At 39.0% G+C, this 25,132-nt stretch overlaps 4 protein-coding genes across 10 annotated transcripts in view; 2 read left to right on the forward strand and 2 right to left on the reverse strand.

Moving 5' to 3' along the window:
• The first annotated feature begins 154 nt into the window (after window positions 1–154).
• On the forward strand, window positions 155–14,471 carry rc3h1b (ring finger and CCCH-type domains 1b). 7 transcript variants are annotated; one of them, XM_017422504.3, is made up of 20 exons: window positions 155–308; window positions 1,469–1,883; window positions 4,221–4,341; window positions 4,499–4,738; window positions 4,860–5,035; window positions 5,155–5,355; window positions 5,477–5,609; window positions 5,736–5,854; window positions 6,589–6,701; window positions 6,794–7,027; window positions 7,230–7,438; window positions 7,546–7,928; window positions 8,031–8,189; window positions 8,313–8,468; window positions 8,770–8,992; window positions 9,118–9,211; window positions 9,476–9,572; window positions 9,798–10,016; window positions 10,109–10,215; window positions 10,695–14,471. In XM_017422504.3, the coding sequence occupies exons 2-20, from the start codon at window positions 1,653–1,655 to the stop codon at window positions 10,849–10,851; spliced, it is 3,372 nt and encodes a 1,123-aa protein (XP_017277993.1). In that variant the 5' UTR covers window positions 155–308; window positions 1,469–1,652; the 3' UTR covers window positions 10,852–14,471. The 7 variants fall into 7 exon arrangements, with proteins under 7 accessions (XP_017277993.1, XP_017277995.1, XP_017277996.1 ...); XM_017422506.3 differs by having other exon boundaries at window positions 10,112–10,215; XM_017422507.3 differs by having other exon boundaries at window positions 9,825–10,016.
• Window positions 14,472–14,963: 492 nt separating this feature from the next.
• Window positions 14,964–19,026, reverse strand: zgc:110366 (uncharacterized protein LOC550476 homolog). The gene is made up of 8 exons (XM_017422389.3): window positions 18,859–19,026; window positions 18,588–18,675; window positions 17,778–18,026; window positions 17,424–17,525; window positions 17,100–17,191; window positions 16,720–16,902; window positions 16,567–16,626; window positions 14,964–15,431 (listed from the first exon to the last, which is right to left on the reverse strand). Exons 2-8 carry the CDS (start codon window positions 18,661–18,663, stop codon window positions 15,336–15,338), a joined length of 858 nt encoding a protein of 285 aa, XP_017277878.1. The 5' UTR covers window positions 18,664–18,675; window positions 18,859–19,026; the 3' UTR covers window positions 14,964–15,335.
• Window positions 19,027–20,582: 1,556 nt separating this feature from the next.
• extl2 (exostosin-like glycosyltransferase 2) lies at window positions 20,583–23,644 on the forward strand. Its single transcript, XM_017422392.3, has 5 exons — window positions 20,583–20,664; window positions 21,534–21,976; window positions 22,061–22,131; window positions 22,272–22,387; window positions 22,467–23,644. Exons 1-5 carry the CDS (start codon window positions 20,660–20,662, stop codon window positions 22,861–22,863), a joined length of 1,032 nt encoding a protein of 343 aa, XP_017277881.1. The 5' UTR covers window positions 20,583–20,659; the 3' UTR covers window positions 22,864–23,644.
• parla (presenilin associated, rhomboid-like a) overlaps window positions 23,344–25,132 on the reverse strand; it is a 13,794-nt gene continuing 12,005 nt past the window's right edge. The window contains exons 8-10 of the mRNA XM_037982039.1: window positions 24,617–24,718; window positions 24,402–24,499; window positions 23,344–24,091 (exon numbers count right to left, since the gene is read on the reverse strand). Of these exons, the coding sequence (XP_037837967.1) occupies window positions 23,962–24,091; window positions 24,402–24,499; window positions 24,617–24,718 (330 nt within the window). The 3' untranslated portion in view covers window positions 23,344–23,961. The remainder of the gene's footprint in view (window positions 24,092–24,401; window positions 24,500–24,616; window positions 24,719–25,132) is intronic.

Genomic DNA, 25,132 nt, shown 5'->3' on the forward strand with positions numbered 1-25,132 from the left:
TTACTAATTATATCAGCCCCAACTATGTTTAGAAATATGGTAAAAAATGTTTTAGGAAGTGCAAATTCACGCAGCATTGCTTGTCATATGACTTTTACACACTTTTTTTTATTGAATAAAAGTACTTTGGGATGCGCGTCTCACGACTGGGTTGCATTTTTCAGCACAACACCTAGCCAGCTAGCTAGCTTTCGTCGAATTGTCACCCTCCCTTCAAGCAGCAACGAAGCTGCACAGTCGACATGGCAGGAAAATATCGCAACAGTTTAGTAAAGAAAGATGAAATACTTCTAAGTCCTTTGGATTAAGTGAGTTGTATCAATGTGTATGATTTTATTGCTATGCTGGATACTGATTGTTGACGCCGATTGAGTAGTTTTAGTCACATTAATGACGCGTAGCGATGGATAGTTGCTGCTAACATATTTAGCTAACGAGCTAAAGTGTACGGAGGAGCATTATTTGTTCACTAACCTGTTAGCCTTCCGTGCTTATTCTGACAAGCAGAGCATTTTATTAGTCAACCCAAAATATTACCTCAGATTCTTTATAAAGCTTAATAATTGTTTGTTGTTGCATCGAAATAGTGAGTTTACCCAGTTTACTTATTTTTTGTGTACTATGTCTGCTTGTTAGCGTCAATGCTAACGTTACATAATGACTGCAAGTCAAATGGTCTACGGTTCCTGTACTATCGTTTCCTTTCCAAGAACTATGCATAGCAACTCGTGTTCTTGGTAGCTTTGTGATTATACGTATGCGGTTATAGTAGGAATAGTAACTACATAATAACCAAGCAGCATTAGGTTCAAAATTGTGAAGCGATTGTTTTTGATCCAGCGACGTTTACTCGTCAAGCTAAGCTAAGCTTGACAATTAGCCACCCATAGCTTAGGTAGCTAAAAGTTAGCTAACGTATCGCCTAATCACAAACACTGTAATTCGCGTTAAACAAAACGCTGAGATTGCTGCAACGCATGTACCACGTTCGTCGATGAGAGTCAAATAAATCCTTGATTTTATTTTTAAAACCAAACGCCGTCTTCATTGCATTAGATAGCACAGACAGAGGCACTTGTAAGTTAGCCATTTTTACCCTTTGTCCATGGTGGCTACAAGCTCCTGTAAGTAGGCCACACAGCTGTTGTTGTCATCTTTTGATCATTAGGGCTTATTTCTTTTAGCATATTCTGATTAATCTCAGATTCTCCTCGGTTTTATTTTAAGTAATTGTTGAATATGGTCAACAGCAGAAAGTTACAATGTTAAGATAAGCTCAGCTCTTGACGTTGTCAAAACTGATGTCTGGAGTGTGAAACTAGATGTCCCTACACAGAACATGCAGTAAAAACCACTTCGCTGATAAGATAAAGCCATTATGAGACTACATTTTTTACATGTGTTCACAATCGGTTTCATCACTGAATGTTTTCATAATTTTTATTCACTTTTTCTTTCTGTTTCACAGTATTCATCACGAGATGTGATCCAACATCCACAATGTGTGAGGACATTTAAGAACGATTGAGTTCGGAAGAAAAAAAAAATCTTGATTCCAGTGGAATCTTCCATATATCTATATATATAATTATTATATTTTTCTTTGTGTTAAATCTTACCTTTATACACACCCATCCCATCAACATTTAACCATGCCAGTGCAAGCGCCACAATGGACAGAGTTTCTGCTGTGCCCAATCTGCACACAGACGTTCGAAGAGACTGTTCGCCGGCCCATCAGCTTGGGCTGTGGACATACTGTCTGCAAGATGTGCCTGAACAAGTTGCACCGCAAGGCCTGTCCCTTTGACCAGACAGCCATCAGCACAGACATTGAGCAGTTACCTGTCAACACAGCCCTGTTGCAGTTGGTGGGAGGCCAGGTAAGACAAAAGTTTGTGTTTTTGTCATTGTTTGTTCAAATAACTTTCGTAGAACCCTTGTTCTTGTTTACTGCCCAACAGCGTATTTTAGTCACAAAGCATCATAAGATAGCATGCAAGTCTCAGTGTGGGGTTTTTTTTGTTTGTTTTGTTTTTGTGTTTTTTTTTTTCCTTCTGGAAACAGTTTGTAGACTGTAATCTTTGAGCTTTTACTCAATCGTCCTAACATGGGGATTCCTTTATGAGTCATGCTGCAGTTATTGAGCCGTGGCTTGTGTTTTATTGGCTTACTGACTGCTGGAATTGTGAGTAACGCTATAATTATTTGAGGGAATATTTGACCAATGGGGCAAGGCACATCGGATGCCCGATTTTCCGAGTTCAGACTGCGTAGTAATGGGAAATGTCAGTGTCTCATCCGCAAATGTCTTTTCATTAAATGTCTTGTATATGTATGCTAATTACTACATGATAGGGTACTACACAGATTAAAATATTAAGCTAGGAGAGATTTGTAACTTCAAACTCCAATGCAATTCTCAAGTTCTTGATGCTACCTTGACCTAAAACAATTCAAAACAAAACAATAACACACTTTCTTATAAAAAATAAATACATATCAGTGTTGATGATATAACCTCCAGTAGGCACTGTACGAGAGATGGGGGACACCCAGGATAGATCGCAAAGTCTTTCACAGAGCCACATAGAGACAAACAACCATTCAACTCTCACTCACACCTAGAGACAATTTAGAGTTACCAGTTAATCTAACATGCATAACCGGCGTACCCCGAGAAAACCCAAGTATGCACATACAGAATATGTGAACTTCACACAGAAAGACCAGGAGAAGAACCTGCGACCTTCTTGCTGTGCGACAACAGCGCTAACCACTGCCCCACTGTCAAGGAGAATATTTTTCATCTTTGTTACCTTCTGTTCATTACCTCAATACCTCTAGAAATTAGAGCTCATATTTTAAATATTCCTGTGAAGAGTGATAACACAAACAAACCTGTTTAAAATTTAAACACTGTCTGGATGGACTTTAAAGTCTTGGCCTAACAACATGTGACAGCATCGGTAATTTCCATTAACTTCTTGTTCTTTTTATCATTCAAGGTACACGTTAAGATTAATGCAGTAGTACTTTGTTGAGTGAGTCATTTATTTACCTTTTAGATGTACATCCAAATGCTTGTGTTTCCTGCCTTCACTGGCTGATTGTACTGTTTGTTTGTTTGTTTTGCTTTTACTTTTAGTGGTAATTGTTTTCTTGCTCATTTTATAAAATAGTGAATTTTGTGATTTGTTGGAAGTCACTTCTCGTGTAGGCCAACCACAGTGTTTGTCTAAACGGGCAAAAGTGAACATAATTTACAGCTGAAACGCAAACAAAGCTTTATCTGGGAAGTGCATTGGAGACGTAGGTTTGTGCCCAATAAAACCCATTAAGAGATAATACTGGAGAATGGACTGAGATGATTTAGCATGGTTGTGATTTGGCTCTGAGGCCCGAACCCTCCATTCTACTGCTATAGACTGGAATTACTCGCCTTTTGAAAGTTTTGTGTGATTTCCTGGTCCTGCAGCATTCACTTTATCCAAAGGAAACCTTTGCAACATGTGTTCATTTTGTACCAAGGGCGATGCAGCACCCGTCTGCATCTCATGCTTGAAGGCCTCCAGGCAGTGGTTGTTTATTGCACTCTCAGAGGTAAAATAGTGGTTGCCGTGTTGAGGTCAGCCACAATGTCCACAGGCCTAAACAATTGCTAATTATTAATACATATTCTGCCAAACTGGTGGTCTGAATTTTGCAGCTGAAAGTGTTGCCACTCATAGCCCTAATATTCAGGATGAAAGACAACTTCCTCATTTTTGTCATTGCTTTTAAATATAAAAAATACCCAATGAAAACAAGCAGTTATCCTGGACATAAAAATGCACATAATTATGGTAAATAAGGCCTTTCATTGAGCAGCAAAAAAGTACCATAGGAGAGAAAAAATAAGAATATAAGAATTTTGCTGATTTGGCATTGCAGTAAAATTTGATGAAGAGAAAGTATTTTTTTTTAAATATACTTCTCAGGACCATTTTTAAAATCTTTTATCATACTTGACTGTTCAGTATAAAACTGTTTTAATTTAACAATATGAAATTTTGTTTATTAAGCAATGATTTGTTTATTTGTAAAAACATTTCCTCAAATAATGTTACATAATTGACGATGTACACTGTCATATTTGCCCACTAAGTAGTAATAGATATCCAGTTTAACATATTTGTGTCAATTGTACTAAAATTTTTGATTATTTTTCTTCCTTGCAGGTTCCTAAGGCTCAGCCAGTTGCCTTGATCACCAGTCCAGAAGACACACAGAATTATGAGGTGGCAAGGCAGTGTGTGGAGGAACTGGCCCTCTACCTCAAACCCCTCAGCAACACTCGAGGTACTTAAACTTTTTGTATATTATCTGCTGCTGTTGTTGTGAGATGCCAAAAATTCGGAGGTGTTGCCAGAATTATTGCATTGTACAAAAGGGGAATCAGCTTACAGTGCTTTTATGTGTTAGATTAGTATGCAGTAACCTTCCCCTTTAATTCCAGGTGTGGGTCTGAGCAGCACAACCCAAAGCATGCTGAGTCGACCCATGCAGAGGAAGCTGGTAACTCTGGTTCACTGCCAGCTGGTGGAAGAAGAGGGCCGTGTTCGAGCCATGAGGGCTGCCCGCTCTCTTGGAGAGCGAACTGTCACAGAGCTCATCTTGCAACACCAGAATCCTCAGCAGCTCTCCTCCAATCTGTGGGCTGCTGTCCGTGCACGAGGTTGTCAGTTTCTTGGCCCAGGTATTTGTCACTTACCTGCGAAGTGAAGCCACCACGCAGGCAGTCTGTTTATTTTTGTTCAAATCAAATATCTGAGGCTGTTGTTCTGTTTCTGTTGTAACCCTTGCATTTTGTCTCGCAGCAATGCAAGAAGAAGCTCTAAAGTTGGTCCTTCTTGCTTTAGAAGATGGCTCTGCTTTGTCCAGGAAGGTGTTAGTTCTCTTTGTAGTCCAGAGGCTTGAGCCACGGTTCCCTCAGGCCTCTAAAACAAGCATAGGCCATGTGGTACAGCTCCTTTATAGAGCTTCCTGCTTCAAGGTATGCCTGTGACTGACAATAAGGAGTAATGCATTTTGATATTCGTTAGAATGAGTTTACCCAAAATGTGTGGCTTTGTCATTGCATTATTTACAAATCCCTCTTCTGTGATGCTTTAGGTTACCAAACGTGATGAAGATTCATCTCTGATGCAACTGAAAGAAGAGTTTCGTACGTACGAAGCTCTGCGACGCGAGCACGACTCTCAGATTGTTCAGATTGCCATGGAGGGTGGATTGCGCATTGCCCCTGACCAATGGTCCTCTCTGTTGTATGGAGATCAGTCTCACAAGTCACACATGCAGTCTATCATCGATAAGGTATTCAACAGATTGCTTTTTTTAGCTGTATTCAGTTTAATTTCATCCACAATGTAATTCCACAGAGAATGATTTGTGTTTGTTTTTATTTTTTAATCTGTTTTCTGTATGTCCCACATAGCTGCAGACTCCAGCATCTTTTGCTCAGAGTGTCCAGGAGCTGACAATTGCACTGCAGAGGACTGGAGACCCTGCCAACCTCAACAGGCTGCGCCCCCACTTAGAACTACTGGCAAACATTGATCCCAGTCCTGGTAAGAAATATGCATACTTACAATGATGTAAGAAGAAACACGGCTATTTGTAATTACAAGTGTTAATTTAGGGTATGACCTTGGAATTATTTTTCCCCGTTATATATATTTTTCCCCTGTTTGTAGATGCTCCTCCTCCTACATGGGAGCAGCTTGAGAAAGGGTTGGTGGCAGTGAAAACAGTGGTACATGGCCTGGTGGACTTCATCCAGAACCATAGCAAGAAAGGAGCTGATCCCCAACAAGTAGGTTTAAAAGACTTCTACAAATATACTATTTTGGTACTTGGTGGCTCAACTTATTACTTGAAAACCAGAGTAAATGAAAGACTGTTTAATTTGTTTAGTTATTAGTTGTTTTTTTTCTGGGTTGCCAACAGATATTGTGACAGGTGATCAACCCTAAATGTGGTAGAAGCTTGTTGAAGTTTTCAGTGTTACATCTAGTGGTGGGATATATGGCAAAAATATAATTTCATGGTGTTTTACAGTAAAATCACAATCACTTTGCCTTGATTTTGAACTTTAGATTAAAAAAATATATATTTTGCAAATTACAAAACAGTGCACCCAAACTATTTTCTATGTAAACACATCACCCAGCAGGGGACAAAAATAGATATACTGAAACATTTAAGTGAAATACCATTAATAAACAAATTTGAACAACAACATTAGATAGAATGTGGTACCTAGACAATCCTACAACATGGTGCTGTCCATTATGTCTAAATGAAGGTGTAACAAACATGATGGTAGAAGGAACATTTATGTTAGTGACAAAAAAATTTGAAATACCTTAATGCTGTTTTCTGTAGAGATTGATAAAGTTATTGCATAACTCATGACTGAAAAGAGCATTAGACGGATAGTTTTGCATTTTTCCATACAACTTCTATTTCTAATGTAGGTTTTTACTTGAAGACAAAAAGTTAAGCTTTCTGTTTTTGTTTGTGTGCTTTTTTTTCCTTCCCCACCAGCCTCCTCAGCACAGCAAATACAAGACATACATGTGCCGCGACATGAAGCAGAAAGGAGGATGTCCTCGTGGAGCCAGCTGCACTTTTGCCCACTCTCAGGAAGAATTGGAGAAGTGAGCCTGACTTCAACGTATTCGGCTGTATCATTGCCTCACTATCCGCCGTCGCTTTTGTGCTCGTTTCTAACGCACTCCGTTTCTGTCAGGTATCGTAAGATGAACAAGCGTGCAATAACGCGCTCGGGGCTTTTACCAGATGACAACCTTCCTATTGATGTAGCAGTGAGCCGAAAGATTTCGCCTGTCGTCAATGGTGGCGGCGCGCCAAATTTGCCCCAACTAGTTGCTCGAGGCACTGACGCCGTTTCCTACGAGATCATCCGTAAACCTGTGAAGCTCGATGTAGGAAGTTCAAGTGTTCCAGGATCACCACCGGACGTGTGAGTGTGGCGTTTTCTGGAAATTATTTTAGCTGGCAGCTGTAGAAAAGAGGACAGTATATAAAAGACAAAAACAAAACAAAAAAAAAACATTTTTATTTATTTTTACACTGGTGGAATCTATTGAGTGAGTTTTTGTTTTTGTAGAACAAGATATAAATTTTAAATCTGAAATGTATTTTGACCTGCCTTATTCCTGCAGCCTGGACCCCATGTCCAAACCTGGAATGACTATGGCGCATCATTCAATGGCTCACCCAAGGATGCCAACAGATCACATATCAGGAGTGAAGCATTTGCCTGTGGTAGCCAGGGGTTCACCGGTGTATCCCCAACCACAACTCCCTGATATATGCTATGAAACTCGCCCCCCACCTGCCTCTCAGTATGAACCCCCTCAGTACCAAACAGGTAGGAATCAAGTAAACTGGATATACTTTTCTGCCCCAGAGTTCTCTTAAAGAAAAAAAAATAAATATATTTTTTACTTAATTTTAAAATTTACATTTATTTCCCAGGTTACCCCTACCAACAGGCACCACAATATGTTCCTCGAGATCCATACATCCGTAACCCTCTTCCTCCGAGTGAGTCAGGACCCCCCTACCACGACCCTTACGCGAGCTACGGTCATCCAGAGCGAGCCTACCCAGCCCCTCACGCTGGCCCACCTTTCTCCTATCCTCACCCACCTCACTACGACAGAGGTCGCCCTGGAACCTACAGCGGCCCACCACCCCCACCTGTGAAAATGAGTCCAGCACCTCTGGATGTTCCCCCGCCGTCAGCAGGGCAGGCTAACTCGATGTACCACCCGGAGCCTAGTGTCCGGGATCGATACCCACCAGACGTCTACTATCCACAAGGAGCCCAGCCTCCACCTATGAGGACTTATGTCAGGGTAAGACTTTGTTAAGTCTCTTCATTATCCTTATGGAGTCTTTGTGGGATTCTGGAAGATGAACTGTTCAGTGCATAAGTGATATTTCTGTTTATATCTTAGGGTTCAACATACAGCGGTCCACAGCACAGCCTGGACTACCTGCATCGACGTCGGCAGGAGCTGATATCACAGCTGGAGGAAAGAAAGGTGATCTCCCCTCCACCATTTGCTGCCTCCCCCACTCTTTCGCATCCCTTCCCCACTGATTACCCAACTGAGGTAAGCACAAAATTCAATTTGTTCCACACACATTTAGCAGTAATGTTGTCCACATTCATTATTATTTTAGCACTCTAAAAAACGTTTTTTTAACTTTCCTTGAATCTGTTTGCTTGTCTGCAGTATGGGGATGAGAGCTCCAAAAATATGGTGAAATGCAGAGAGCCAGACTACGCAGGGCAGTACTCCCCCTGGTCTTGTGAAACTATTGGCTCATATATTGGCACAAAGGATGCCAAACCCAAAGATGTAATTGTTCCTGGTACCATGGAGATGATGGTAAGTTAAGATGAATGGCTTGTTAGTCATAAGTTTGGGATTCCTGTTTTTGACGCCAGGGATAGAAAATGTGGCATATTCTTAGATAAATGATTAGGCTTAACACATTTTATTCAGTTTAGTTGTGGACTAAATAACTGGTGAGATCTTTTTACAAGTCAGTATGCTGTTTGACTTTGTTTTATCAAGACTTTTTATACTCTTACAAATAGTAGTTTTGGTCTATTAAACAAGAAAAAGACATGTTTCTTAGTCTATTTGTAATAAAATCTCATTTTTCTGCTGTCTTCTCTCCTGTAAGAATGTGGAGCCTAAAGGTCTGAGGGAACCATCACTGGAGGCTCCTCGGAGGAGTGCAGAAGTAAAGGATGATGACCCCATTATACCGTTTGGTCCCCAGCCCACTGTGTCACGCTTTGGTGCCATCTCCCGCACTTCGAAGACAGGCTATCAGACTACTGGCCCCGTGCAAGCCATGGCTGCCACTCCCCAGAACCCCAACTCCAAACACATGGCCATGCCAGGTACGAAACAGCGCAGTCGGTTTAATGACTAATGAACATTTGAGCTGCAACTGTCGTCATCAACTCCTGCTGATCTTTGCTACATTATTAATGTATTCACTCTGTTATGATCACCTTGCCTCCAGCAGAATACTCATACGGAAGTCATGGAGGTTGGGGTGGAGCGTCATACCCTGCCCCTCCAACTGCCTCCTCCTCTCAGGGACACTTTATTGATCGGTGAGTCCTGTGTTTTATTTATTTATTTATTCTTAGTATTGATTTGTAAAGTGTCAACATCATCCATTCATTCGTTGTCTTTTACCTGCTTTTCTATGCAGGGTCGCGGGGAGCTGGTGCCTATCTCCAGCGACCCTGGACACAATTATTAATGTCACGATTTTACTAATTAGGCGTTTACGGCCTTTTAAATATAGGTTTAAAATTAGGTTTGTGACCCAAAATTGTTGTGGAACAAATCTAACTGTATTTTTGTTCCCTCAGCCTGCCCATGGGAGCCCCAGACAGAGAACAGTTAAAGATTGAGCTGCAGCAGGTCAACCAGCAGATCACTCAGCAGACCCAGATGCACAACATGGAGGTTCGTATGACTTTAAAACTAAAGTCTGTCAAGTGTTTTTTCTTAATACTATTATTCAGCTTTTTGTGATTTTGGAATATTCCCAGATCACCGAATTGAGTTAACTTATCTTTACAGAGACAAACTCGCCTGGTATCTTCTATTTATTTTTATTTTTTCTAAATATTGCCCAAAATTTCCAGTCGGCACACTTAACGCTCCTCACTTGCTGTCTGAATATTGCAGGCTGCCAGTAACTCTTTACTCCTGCAGAGGGAAGCAAGTGCATTGGCAAGTCAGACTGCGCAGACCAGCCAGAGCCAGTCAGCTGTGGCCTCACAGCAGCAACAGCCCAAGTGGCCAGCAGGGGGAGCAAGTGCACCGGCTGTGTCTAGCGAGCAGCTGAGCTTGGAGCTCCACCAGGTGGAGAGAGAAATTGGCAAGAGGACCCGTGAGATGGCTTTGGTATGGCAGTTCGTTTTGAGCATCATTAGATGTTTTTAATAATTTAATTAAGTTGTAATTAACTTGCCTTTTTTTTTTGTTCATTTACAAAGCAGGAAAACCAAGTAGCCCATGATGTTCAGCAGTACAAAATGAAGCCTGCAGAGAATGGACAACCAGAGCACCAGACTCAGCTGGAAGAAATCTCCTTAGCTCTTGGGTAAGTATGAGCACAGGTAATCTTTAAAGAAAGCATATTACCCTCATATCTTTACCAAATTTGAGTTATTTCCTTATCTCTAAATGCAGTTATTTTGACATGCTTTGATTAAAGAAAAAGAACAGATAAATCAAGTACAAAAATACATTTCCTAAACTTGTAAAAAGAAAAAAAAGCCAAGTTTAGATCTCTTGTTTTTGGAGTGGAATTAGCTTCTGCTCACTTCACTTTCCATTCAATGTTTTTGGGGTCGAATGTCAGAAGATTGAGATTAAGAAGTGATTAGAGACAAAAGTTTGAAGGATGAATAATTTTACTCTGAGCTAGGTTTCTAATATCACAACCCTCTTCAAAGTTGAACTTTTTAAAAATTATCTTTTAACGTCCCCTTTAACCAAATAAGAAGAAGGGGTCAAGCATTAAAGGGTTATTCAAAGAAAAGAAATGTATTATGTTTTATTCTTCTGTTCCTGATTCAGCGAGGTGTCCAACGGCTCCAGCAGCCTGCAAGAAAGCGCAGTGGGCGGGTCCATGCTGTCACTGACAACCAAGGCGTCTGCGTTGAGCTTGTGTTCTGATTCAGGTGCCACTGGGTCAGAGATGCAAAAGAATGGCGTTGTCCATTCCTGCTCTTAGGAAGTACACACATACACATTTTATACACTCACGCACGCACACACACACACACTTATACACACAAGGCGCTCAGTTGAAAAGCATGCACAGTCACCAATACACCAATTCTATTTAGAAGATGAGCAGTATCTGCCGTGATGAATTTTCTTTCTTTTTGTTCTGTGAATGAGCTTTTTTTAATGACTTTCCTTGCCTGGAAACCAGAGCATATGATAACATTTTTTGTGCATGTTCCTATTTCTTAATTTGTTTGTTTTTTTTTTTGTACTGGGATTTAATTAACAAGGCTCACAATGGATACATCAGGAAGAAAACATGGTGGTGATGTTGACAATGTTATTTTACATCGACTCAAACTAGGCAGAGTTTCATTTTTCAATTGGAGCAGCGGAGGCAAATATAAAGATTCTCCCCCTTTTTTTTTTTTTAGTTTTTGGTTTAGTTGTAGTTTCGTACATGTGAAGAAACGGTTACATACAAATGTGCACATATGAAGCCCAGCCACGACACACACTCTTTGAGGAACTTTTCTTAAAGTCTTGTGACTTGTGGCTGCGTTTTAAGGCACGAGCGCGGCACTCACCCCCAAAATCCTAACGAAAAGTTGCCCAGATCTAGATGCCTGAGGAGGGAAACGCAGCTCAAATTCCACCTGGAGTCGGCCAAAAATAAACATGTGAAGTGTTTTACAAATAAAGTGTTGCACCCCACGCATTTCCTTGTCAGCCACAGGAAGTATCATTTTTATTATCACATTTTATGAACACGTCTGTTTCATACTTGAAAGCAGTATATATTTAAGTGAGGCATTCTGTTTTAAAGATTGCAACAACTTTTTTTTTTTTTAATACGGAGACCTTTGTTTTTTATAAGGGAATATTAGGTGCTTCTCTTGGTTGTGGTATGATCTTCAGGTGGTTTTTGGTTCAGCTGCCTTTTGCGCTCCTGAGTACGTTAAGCTCCAGCCAGTTGTGAAATTTTACAACGGCCTCAAAAGTACTTTTTGAGGGACTGCACAATACCAGGCTGACAGTACATCTTTGTGCTTTGGGAGTCATGTGAATGAGTATTAACTTTACATCAGGGCAAAAACAAAAAAATAAAAAAGCTTTTCCCTCATCAGAGCGTCTAATCTGGCCACACAAAGGCCTCCCCATTGGGATTATCTTGTCATTTGTTCTCATAACTTCTATGAAGTTGCCTTCCCTTGTGTTGTTGTTTTTTTCTTTCTTTTTTGTTAAAAATTGATTGTTTTTGTGCTTTACGTTGTTATGATTTTGGGTGGTGTTGCTTACCTTGTGGAAGCTTTCTAAAACGTCACTGAGAACGTGTCATTCTTTCTGTTCTGAGAGGAAAACTCCCCCTAGCTTTACGTTAAAAGCTGACCGTGGCTTCAGTTTTCGCTGCGCAGTACATTTGAAATCATGTTTACAGCTTAAAACGGCAGCGCGAGTTCCTGAGACTTGAACAAAAATCATCCGACCCTGCTGTCCGGACATCATTTTGGATAAGTTTGTTTAATTTGTACTGAATGTGTTTATGAAGACTGACAGAAAAGTGAATTTGATTCGTTTTTTGTTATTCTGTATAACACACTGTCTTCATCACCATCATTACTGTTAGAGCGCTCTCCATTATATAAATTGTTTACCTCTGATGTTCAGCAGCTCTTTGCCTTCAGTTAGAAGAATTGACAACAGTTTAAAGCTTCACTCACAGTGGGTTATTGTGCTTGAACGGTTAAAGGAGAAAGACCCTCTGGGTCAACATTAGTTCGTTGTTGAGCCTCCATTTTGGTCAGATGAGGGATAACGAGAAACGTACACTTTGACAAATCCCTGATTACTGATAAGTTAAATAGATACAAATACTTTTGTGTCTGACATCCACGTTGGGGTTTAAAGAGCACCTCTTCCAATTTATTGCCACCATATTAGTTCTTTTTTTTTATTTGACTGTTTTTGTGCATGTTTCCAACCACACTTAAAGCCTCAGGCTGCTCCTTGCTACATTTATTGTTTAGGTACACAGCTCACTTATACATATGAGTATGTATACATACATTAATATACTAAAGCACTATTAATGTGCCACCTTTTACTCTACTTGCTCAGCATTTATATTAAATGATCTCTACTTAGAATCAGCAAAATGTTTTTGTTTTTTTTTCTGTCCACTGGTTGCCAACACAGACTTTATCCTTTCCCAGACGAAGGACCTCTGTGTGCATTGATGTGTGTTCACTTAATCTTTTGTGTTCAAACAAAGATGTTCTTTATAGATTATGCTTCCGAAGAAGACAAAATCTGTAATTTTGAAAAATTTATATGGAGATGTTTTGTGTGTGCGCTAGATTGTATTGTAGGTAAATGTACCCTGAGTTAAGTTCTTTTTTTTTTTTTTTTTCTTTGTTACCCCCCCATAAATTGTGCTGTACAGGGCAAAAGTGTTGAGATTTTGGAACGGGTTTTTGCGCCCACCACTGCCCCAAAGAGAAACACCTGGAAGTCTCATGTGAAGAGTTAGCCTTAGTTTTATCTGTAATGCTTCTTTACGTTTTTTTTGTTTGAGGAACGCGAGATCTCAGAAGTAAACTTAAAATTAACACCTAATTTTTAAGTTAGAAGTCATACAAATGGGCTTTATTAGTCTGTACCCTATTTCCTTTAAAGAAAGGCATCTAAAACACCCAACAGTACAGATTTATACTTTTTTTTTTTTCCCATGTTTTCACATTAGTTAAGTAAATTTACTGACCTGCAGGTCTTAAATGCTGATGTGTTCAACCACTTTAGTAGTACAAATAATGAAATACTTTTTTTTTCCACCTTTGACGCTATAAAAACTTAATGTGAGACACCAGTTTAAAATACTCCGTGCAGAGTTTAACAGGGGAAATAGGGTGTTGCTATAAACGTTTTTGCTTTTTTCACACGTCATATTTAAGTCAACCAGAACTACCAAAACACCGATTCTGCAGGTCTAATTGAGCCTAACACACCCTCTGGCTTAAAACGTTCGTACAGTAGTGTATGGGGGGAGTTTACATTAGAGTGAAAAGCAGAGATGTTTCTTTTAGTCCTGTGTGTTTTGTTTTCTGAGTGGAACTGCTGCCTACAGCCCTTGTCGATGGTGAAATGTCCATCTACAACCTTGACCACTGACCTCTGTTACTGCTGTTTGAGGCTCAACATTTTATTCTCAGACTTTCTGGGGAAATTTGCAAATGGATTTTTTATATTATTACTCCCTTGTAAAATATCTCTTAAATTAAGGTACAGGTTTGATTTCAACAAGAAAAAGAAAAAAAGGTTTTTATATGTATATTATACTCCATTAAGGAATGTCTAGAATTATCTTCCTCCAATGTGGATGTAGCCATTATTACGCCATTTTATGACTTTGTAAAAGAATTCACTGTGTGAAAATTGGTTTGCATTTTTGTATAATACAATCTGCTTTTTCTTTCTTTTTTTTTTGTTTGTTGTTTGATACGAGAGAGAGGTCAAACTGGAAGTTTGAAGAGAGGAAAACCTGTGAAATTGAGAAAACAAAATGTAACTTATGTGCAACAGTGATTCTAAGCTGAGGGGGAAAAATTAAATGATATTGCTAACTAATTGTTTTTGTGTTGTTTATTTTTAAAGGACTCAGTTTAAGATAAACTTTAGATTTCATAAGTTTTTATTTGACAAACAGTTACGTTTTTCACTTTTCTAAACAAAGTGTCTAGACATCACTATTTGTGATCTATTCATCTTGATAAATTGTGTTCAGATGGGGAAAAAATAGTTTTTTTTCTTTTCTTTTAGTCTTGGAGCTTTTTGTTCACTCCTAATCATTTTTCATTATATATTTGCATAAATGCATTATTCAGATCTATTACTAAACTGTCTAACCTTTCAATATCTTTCATAAAGGCACATTCCCCCTGAACTAAATAAAAACACTTTTTTTTTTTTTTAGTGTGTAAGATTTTATTTAATTTTTTTTATCTAAGGGTGACTCTAGAGGTCAGTTTGGAATTATCAGAAACCTCTAAATATTCAAAATCATCTGATTGTTTCAAATTAACTATAAATAACCATCTGAGCTTTACAAAGAAAAAAATGCACCTTTTGGGACATTTTTATTTTAAAAATACAGCCATACAATTTACCGTGCAAAATTATGGATAGCTTAAAACAAGCTACATTTCTTTGAACGTGAGTAAAATATTTGAATCAACTCAACTGTCAAGATTCAGAAATTATCAAAATCTGAGATTATAAATGCCACAAGTTTGAAATTTCATAGTGGGCATACATTAAGCTAATAGCCAAATGATTTTTGGTAGAATCTTTCATGCAGCATTTTGTCAAATGAAGTTAATACTTGAATTAGTGTCACTCATTTAAACTAAAATAATCAAAGTTTATGCCATCAAACCGCTGCTTAGAGAACTGGGACTGGCCTAAACACACCTCACGTACTCCCACTTATTTTCAGTTCACATTTGTTGGATCCCAAGTTACATGTCTCCCATCGTGTAATCCTCCTAAAGCGACCATGTCTGCCTCATCCAGCTGGAAGTCGAACACCTGCGAGAGACGGAGGAGGAGGCAGTAGGAGAAAATCAAACATGATGACAGCTGATTCTGTCTCTGTTCCGCTGTAATAACTACAAACTGCATTTTTGATATGTGAAAGATGTATGGATTACATGTCACAAATTTCCTTTTCCACATCTTTGCTTTACCTTTTTTTTAAACTAGGTAATACTAGTTTAGTTACCTCACAAGAGTGGCTTCTACTGATCTGCTGAACAAGGTAACTGGGTTAAGAGCAAATCATACCAACCAGTTGAACGATTTTGCTAAAAAAGCCTTATTTTTAATTGAATAAAATGACTAAGAACTATCATAGTAGCACATCATGATAAACTTATAGTGTGCAATGTCATGTTTACTAACCTCCACTGTTGCATAAATTACAACAAAAATTATCAATGAACGTTAAAGTTAGAATTCTGGAGGCATATCTGTTCGTGAAAATAACACTTCATGAGCTACTGCTGCACAATTTGTGCTTAAAGGGTCCTAACATTGCCATCTAATGTCAGATGGTTCTTTAAACAACCACCTCGTTGACACCACTTTCATTTGCACTTTATTATTAGTGAGTACGTCTTTGCAAACCCTACATGCATTATACGCTGTTAAAGTTGGAGTTCTGAGGTTCATCACAAACCTGCTTTCAAAAGGTATGAGAACCTTTTTTATGTTTGGTCAGTCTTCAATAAAAAAAACAAAAAAAAAAACAAAAGGCAGGGCAGATTTTAGAAATGTTGGCTCACAGCAAGAAAATTTCAGGCTCGAAACCCGTCTGTAACAATCTGTGTGGGTGTTCTTTGAGTACTCTGGTTTTCCTCCAACAGTCCAGAAACATGCACGTTAGGTTAATTGGTAACTCTAAATTGTCACTAGGTGTGAGGGAGAGTGTGAATGATTGACTCTCTGTGTCCCTGCGATGGACTGGTGACCTGTCCAAGGTGCATCCTGCTTTATGCTCAATGACTGCTGGAGACAGGCACCATCTTGGCATAATAGTTCGTTCAGTGCGAATTGTTCAGTTCATCACACATTGTCCCTTTTATTTATATGTGCGCACTTTTCAAGCAACTGAGCCAACGTCTGACACCTTGCGACCTACAGAGACAACGAGCTTTTAACTCACCTGAAAGTTTTCCTGTATTCGATTCTTTTTGATAGACTTTGGTATTGTGACGACCCCGTTCTGAAAAAATAAATAAATTAGAAAACAATAAAACTTTAGCTGATATACAGAAACGGTAATCAGGACAGAAAGGATGGTACAAAATGTGACTACCTGAACGCTCCAGCGGATGCAGATCTGAGCCGGGGTCCGTTCGTGTTTCTCTGCAATTTGTTGCACAGTGGGATTGCTGAGGACCTGACCTTTGCCCAGAGGACTGTATCCTTCAAACACTATCCCTTCTTTATGGCAGTACTCTATCAGGTGATTGGGCTGCTGGAAAGGATGATATTCCACCTGAAAGGCAAACAACCACACGAAATTGTTTAGGGCATCGACACAAGGACCATTTCAAAGACACTGTATAATTTGTATCTAATTCTCATATTTAAACAGCTCATAGCTACATAACAAGCCATTTATCAAGTAATGTTTCAATCAAAATCCATTTCACATAAACAATTTCAATTAACTGAAAGCTTAAGAGAATAAACCTGGTTAACATGTGGCACCACACTGCAGTCTTCCTTCAGCTGTTTCAGGTGGCTGACCAGGAAGTTGCTCACTCCAATAGCACGGCAAATCCCTACAATGATATCATTTTAGCTCTGAATAATGCGCCACTCTTTTGTTGCAATATTTACGAGCTTATTAAAGGATGTCAGTGGCTACAAAATAAAGTCATTTAAAAAAAAACTATTCAGCTGTAACGCTGCTGAATAGTTTGGATCTGATGGTGCAGACGACATAAAACCAACAGTTTGAGCAGAGCTACTGTGACAGGCTGCCACTGGGATGTCAGCTTTTAATTACATTACCTTCCTTATACAGTTCCTCCAGAGCTCTCCATGTTTCAGCTCTCATCTCTCTGTTGGAACAGCCAGGTTTCAATGGCTCTGGCCAGTGCATCATGTACAAATCTTAAAAAAGAAAAAAAAAAAGAGAGACCGGCTGATAATTTAACAAAAGACAAGAAAATATCAAAACACAATCAACTGTGGGAGTTGAAGAGTGTTTTTCTTATTGTAGCAAAAAAACAAAAAACAACTATGATTAAAAGATTGGTACAGTTTAAAAAAAAGAGGATTTGTGCACTGCAATGAGTATATAAAGATCAATATAGGTTTTATTGGGTTTGTGTTTTACCCAGTTTTATCAATCATATCTCATACCAAAGTATTCAACCCCCATCTCTGAGCAGGACTCGAGGCAGGCTCTTTTTGCGGCTTCGTATCCATAGTCTCCAGGCCATAGTTTATTGGTGATCCATAAATCCCTTCGTGGGATTCCACTTATTTTAATAGCTTTGCCCAGTTTCTCCTCGCAGCCGTAGCGCTTTGCTGTGTCAATGTGCCGGACGCTGCACTCAGTGAGCGCATACACAACGGCCTCATGAGAAAATCCACCAAAGTGAGATGTACCTGATGGCGAGTACGAGATAAAATGCAGCTTAGTTTACGTAAAAAGAGTAGTAATTAAGTTTGAGTCTTTATTTATTACATGGACGAATTGTTGCAGAACTGTTGAATAATAATTTAGTGTACCAATTGGAGAGCATGAGACCCAGATAACCCAAACACACCACCTATTTAAACAACTGCCAAGGTTAGAACCAAATTGACTGAAAGAATTTGGACAAGGACCAAAGAGAGTGATCACCAGTTTGTCATTATTGAATTTAAAAACACTTCGGGGCTTTCAGGGTTTATTGCCATAGAAGTATGAAAGGTTCCTGTGGTTTGTGGGATTTGTTGGCATGCACAACCTATTGTCATCCACACATAAAGACTTAGGCAAGGTGTCTTGCAATTAAGTTTTTCTTTTAACATTTACATTATTTACAAATGTAAATACTCCTTCTATGAGGTAAACTTTCAGTTTCTACTGGGCCGTACTTACCCCAAACAATTAGAGCTCGGGGGTTAGTTAAGTTTTGTGTGTAATATTGTTTGCAATTTTATAGTTTTCTCAGTAATACATACCTAATCCAAGTATTGGGATCTGCAAACCATTGGAAAGTGGGACTGTGGGACAGCTCAGGACTGGAACTGAAGACATGCTTAAGAAATCCTGCATGAGAAATAAGAATTAATATTCTGTTTTTAATAATAATGATTAAAAATAATATAAACGCCTTCTATTAAATACATTGGTTTTTTTTTTTTGTTTTTTTTTACAAAGAACACAATGTTTTCATGAGCAAACACGTGATTTATGACCCTGAAGAAAAAGATCCAAGAATGCGCAACTAACACTAATTGCATTTTCCCAGTCTCTGTTGCAGCACGGATTCCTCCACTCGTTACGGCGAAAAGATGTTATCTAGAGTCAGCTTTTTCTGTTTTAAAACACAGACGGTTGAACACAAATACTCGAGAAACTAGGCTACTTCCTCAAAAAAAGAAAGAAAAAAAATGCCAAAGGCCACATGACACTTCTGTCGAATCAGGTTGTAAGCATGAAGCCCAGCCCAACCCTCCTTTCCAAATATGGTCATTCCGGGCTCCAAGGACTCCGAACACGGATCTTTCCTCCCCTCACTAGAAAAACAGTGACTTTTTCCCAGGACTTTTCCACCGAGCTCGTTTGTATGGCAAGCTCTTTTAACATATAATAATATATCAAGCGTCTGTTATTACTTTCTATATCTCATGAATGGCGTCCCACCAAGGCCACATACACACCAGTATAAATGTCTGCACAACTGAGATTGCTAAAAGAAATATTTACAATGTCTAAAAATCTTTCCCTCTTTGGTCAAATGAAGTCACCCCNCATTCGTGTGTATTGGATTAATATCTCCAGACATCCACAAGAACATCCTTCCTATTTAGAAATGTTTATACCAAATAAGGAGGAATCCAAATTTTGTCTTTAAGGGTTTTATTACAAAAATAACCCAACTCAAGAAAATAGAACCAACAGTAAACAGTTCAGACAATACAACAGAAACAAGACCAACACTACGAGATTAGGGAATATTGTTGTGGAAAAATAATTAATCCAGGCTCAAACTGAGAATCTTCTTAAGAGTAAAAGTTGATTACAAGTGCCAACAAGGGAGCGCAAACACATTCGTCAACAGATAATGCTGTCACAAACAGAATGTTTGTCTGTCTATTTATTGCATGCTGGGACTCCCCCTTTGCGTCCGAGCAGCTGTTCATTCAAAAGTTTACATTTCACTCCAGAATGAGACAGAATCCGGTTTCAACCAGCCTTGTGGCATCTTATACCTTGACCAACAGCCCCGTCCTGAGAAATACAGACTGTACTTCTGTCTAAGTTTACTCGAGCACTTAAAAACAGATAAACACATTCTAAAAGGTTACGTCAGTGCATCAAACATCATTAAACATTATATTTTTCCATAACAATAGTCGCAATCTTCTGAGGAATGACTATTAAGCAATTACTTTGAATGAGGAGACACGTTCGATTCTTCATGCTTCAAATTCAAAATGGTATCCCAACAATATATATGTAGATATAGATATTTGAATTCTACTACATTACAAGTGTACGAAAAAGGTTTTTAACTAGTTATAATATAAATTATTTTTTTTACGTACTTATCTACTTACCCACATATGTTATTCATTTATTTATACAATTTAAACTCATATCAGAGGAATTTTGAATATATATTTTTTAATATCTGAAAAAAGAAATAATGACTAGTAACAATTAGATTGTAGATATCATAAATGTGAATGTCTCCTCTAAGATTTTTTTTTTCTTCAGATTTTCAGAGTGTTCATCTATTTGTGGATGTCTGGAGTTGAAATACAAATGCATGGGAAAAGCAACCTTTTTCCTTGGAAGAATGATGTTAGAGAAGTCCAAAATGTTCTGTGTGGATACTTTAAATGTCATGCTGGATAACTGACGTACATTTGGACTAAAATGAATTTATTTTTGGAATATCCAGTCTTATTATTATTATATGATAAACCGACTTGCCATACAAGAACAGTCAGTCAGTGGGTGAGGGTAGAGAAGCGGCCAATATGGCGACCATCTAGTGGGACGAGATGTTTGCAGAGCCAACAAAATGAGGTGAGTTGTAAGTTGTAGAAATACGACAAAACTTAGATAATGCAACGTAGGAAAAAATAAGTTTAAGGCTTGCAGATAACAAGGAAAAAAAAAACATACGTCACCACAACAAATATGTGTAAGGCACAGCTGAGATTTTGGAATCTCACATCACAGTAAACACACGGACTGGAGAACTTATGGAAACCTTTTTTTTAAAGGAAAATAGGCCTTTGCTTTTATGTTTCTTACTCCATTCCAGTCTAAATTAAGGCAACGCACTTTAAAATGTTTTCAATTTATTGGCTAACCCTGGAAATGTCCATTCCCTTTTTGGAATATAGTGATATCTATTTTTACAACTTGAACTCAGACATCTTAGACAGTCTTGTCATTATTTTGGATAGGTGTCACATTCATACTTGTAATTGGAAGGTAATATTCCTTCTTTCTCTGGTTTTGGATACATCTTAAATATTTTAAATCACTAAAGGTATGGCTAATAGAAAAGTTTAGGTGGTGCATTCATGTATCTGGAAGCACTTGCTATTTTAAAATGTATTTATCTGTTTTTGCCTTGATTAGTGTTGTATTTGTAGCTATTAGTTTCTATTTCTTCATTAAGGTTCCACAGTTATGTATACTTAACTATATAATTTATTTATTAATGCTGATAATACCCTGAATTGTACTTTGCAAAAGCTGTTGATAAAGTTTGGAAAAAAAATATACAAAACAGCTTGAATTAGTTAATATCTCAGGCATTTGCATCAGCCTAACATTCTGCAGTTTTTTTTAATATCTTCCATTATTCAAGGCTCAGTTATTAGAGTATCAGAGTTTGTTCAAGTTCATCATTTTCTGTTTAAATGCTGGGTCCTCTTATGTAGGGTTCCCCGATGCTGCTTAGGCGTTCGGAAAAAGTGCATCATCTTTCCAATCCTGCTGATCCTCTTGGTGGGCGTCGCCTTGACAACCCTGCTCCCACCTGCTGAGGACCATGGAGGTGTCGGAGTCCTGGATGTGCTGCGCCGGGCAGCGTCGCAGAAGGAGGGCCCTGCAGAGAGCCGCCGCGCAGGCACCGCCGAGGACAAGTTCACCATCGTCATTCAAACCTATAATCGCACGGACATTCTGCTCAAGCTCCTGAACCATTACCAGGCGGCGCCTCATCTGCAGCAAATCATTATAGTCTGGAACAACGTCAGGGAGCAAACGCCAGTGAAGATGTGGGACTCCTTGGGTCCCCATCCAGTTCAGGTTGTCTTCAAGGAACAGACAAGCAACCAAATGCGCAACAGGCTACAAGCATTCCCTGAGATTTCCACTGATGGTCAGTTCACCTTTAAATAGCGCACACGTAATTGGTTATTTCAAGATATTGTTGGATATCTGAACGTTTTGTTTTACCTTTTAGCTGTGTTGATGCTGGATGACGACACTCTCGTTAGTGTTCCTGACATCACTTTTGCTTTCTCTGTGTGGAAGGTAATGAGCATTATTCTCAGTAATGTAACATTTTCACTTTAATGTTACTTTTGTAGCATCGTGTAATAATTTAAATGCACCTTGCACCTTTTTGTTGATGGGAACAAGCGCAACATGAGTGTTTTTTTTACCTTTCACAGCAATTTCAAGATCAAATTGTTGGATTTGTCCCACGAAAACATGTCTCCACACCTGGAGGAGTGTACAGTTACGGCAGCTTTGAGCTGCAGAATCCAGAAATGGCTGGAGGCGACGTGTAAGTTGTCCTCCTTTGTCCTCACATGCTGCGTTTATTGTTTGGTTCGGTCTCATTTTTAATTGCCTCTCAACTGCAGGTACTCCATGGTTTTAATTGGTGCTGCCTTCTTTCACCGACACTACCTGCAGCTCTTCCAGGACCAGCCCCAAGCAGTACACTCCTTAGTGGATGAAACGCAGAACTGCGATGATATTGCTGTGAACTTCGCTGTAGCACTGTATTTAAGGAAACACTCGAGCACAGACAGCCGAGCCGCCGGCATCTTTGTCAAACCCGTGGACCTTCGCAGTCTTGAGAAGGACGCCAGCAGCGGGTACCAGGGAATGTGGCACCGTCCTGAACACCTTCTCCAGAGGTCCTACTGTCTGAACAGGCTGACACAGATCTATGGCTCCATGCCGCTCCGCTACTCCAATCTGATGATCTCTCAGTTTGGTTTCCCCAGCTACGCCAATCACAAAACTAGGGGTTGAAAAAGTGCCAAGTTACGGTTTTAAGTTAAAAGAGGCTCAAAAACAGTTTGGTGTGCTTTGTGTTTGGTTGGTAATACAGCTGATGTCCTGATGCTTGTGTGATCTGAAAATAATAACTCCTGAGCAGCTACCTGATGGGTGCAGAAAACAGAAATGTTTTAAGACAAGACAAACTAATATTTTTGTGAAACATAGTAATTTCTTTCTTTTTTTTTTATATATATATATATATATATATATATATATATATATATATATATATATACATATATTTTTTTTTGTTTTATAATTTTGAGCAGTTTCATCATAATATCCCACACTGTGATTAACTTGTTTACAAACTTTTCGTCCCACCGCCAAATTAAATGAATAATCAGTATTTGATCAGGTAGTGGACACTGTTGGAAAAACCAGCACATCCAACTCTTAGTGGATTGTAAAGTCACTTGGAACTCAGCAGGTGCTGGTTTTGACTTCTTACCTAGTTTGTAAAACTGATTTATTAAGTATAATTTTGCATCTACTTTTAACTACAATGAACTGCTAGGAGACATAACTATTCTAATTTGGAGAAATAACTGGATTGCTCAAGTGTATTTTGTATATTTAGCTAAACAAACTGTGCTCAAGCCTATGCATGCGTAGACAATCATTTTTTTTTTACGTATGCATGTTTTTAAGTTGTATGATGTGAACTGATTAAGTAAAGATGCTTATTTTCTCTAAATATAATTGATGAATGAATTAAAAACTGTACTGTTCGAATAAATTGTCCTTCGCATTTTGCCTATTTTTTTAAAGTACATATGACAAATTGTGTTTATTTTTAAGGTTTTTTTTACCCATTTTTAACTCTAGTAATGACCAAGAGTTTTAGACATGAGGAAAGGTGTATATAACACTGAAAATATGAAACAACAAAATGCTGTTGTGATCTTATTAAATTACAAGTCTGAATAGCATTCAGTCAGAAAACTCACTGATAATTTTGGCTGGAAAACTATATTTATTACCGTATAACAAATCCCACTCCAAAACAATCACTAAGACGGTCCTTGTAATTCCCAAAAGGAAGTGAAATCTCTGTCTTAGGGGATCTTACTGATGTCCAGGTCCTCCACCACCAGATCCAGATCCTCTGCTGCTTGATGAACGCACATCATGCCACATTTTCACAAGAGGCTCCCTCTTTCTCCAGATTAGTTTGTGACCATATGTCACATACCATCTGCAAGACAAAATAAAGAGATTACTGAAATGACATAATAGAAAAGTATATCCCTTTAAAACAAAATTTAAAGCTCACAAAAGTCTCATTTAAAGACTTAGGCAAAGGGATGCAACAATAGGTGTAAAACTTTCCAAAAAACATTAAACAAAACAAGTATATTGAGAGTAAATATCATGTTGTTAATAGTACAATTTGGATACATTATGGACAGTAAAATATAACTATACTCACTGAAAATCAAGGCTCTACTTTTTAGCTTTTGCTCTGAGCGTTAATACTACATAAAATGGAGAAATTGGGGACTCACATTCCAAAGAGCGCTCCACCAAGGTGAGCAGCATGATCAAAGAATCGCCATCCCAACACGAGCCCTGCCGTATCTATGGCCACAAGCGCCTTGAGAGCCTGAAGACAAATGTGTTTCAGGAACTGCAGGTTGTATCATATGCAGTAAAGTGTACAAAAACAACCAGTGCCCTACCATTCATCCTTAGTTCTGCATCAAAACTGTAAAACACTTACACTCCCTGCTGTGAAAGTGACCATTGGAAGGAAGATTATGCCTAGTTTGGCCTCTGGCACCTTCGCACAGACTGCAGCGAGTACTGCCATGACAGCACCTGACTGGATAAAACAAAGTCGATCATATCAGTTGAAGTTCACGGAAAGCTTCGTCATTATACAAAATAAAACAAGATGTGCAGCAACTTTTCACAGGAGCAAAAGGCCCCAACCCCTTAAACCCCGAGGAGACCCTAAACCTAGCCCTGGGACAAAAGGCCCCAACCCCTTAAACCCCGAGGATACCCTAAACCTAGCCCAGGGCCAAAAGGTCCCGACCCCTTAAACCCTGAGGAGACCCTAACCCTAGCCCAGGGCCAAAAGGTCCCAACCCCTTAAACCCAGATGAGACCCTAACCCTAGCACAGGGCCAAAAGGCCCTAACCCCTTAAACACTGAGGAGACCCTAACCCTAGCCTGGGGCCTATAGGCCCCAACCCCTTCAAGCCTGAGGAGACCCTAACCCTAGCCCAGGGC

The sequence above is a fragment of the Kryptolebias marmoratus genome, linkage group LG20 (genome assembly GCF_001649575.2).
Source record: "Kryptolebias marmoratus isolate JLee-2015 linkage group LG20, ASM164957v2, whole genome shotgun sequence".
Taxonomy (NCBI): Eukaryota; Metazoa; Chordata; class Actinopteri; order Cyprinodontiformes; family Rivulidae; genus Kryptolebias; species Kryptolebias marmoratus.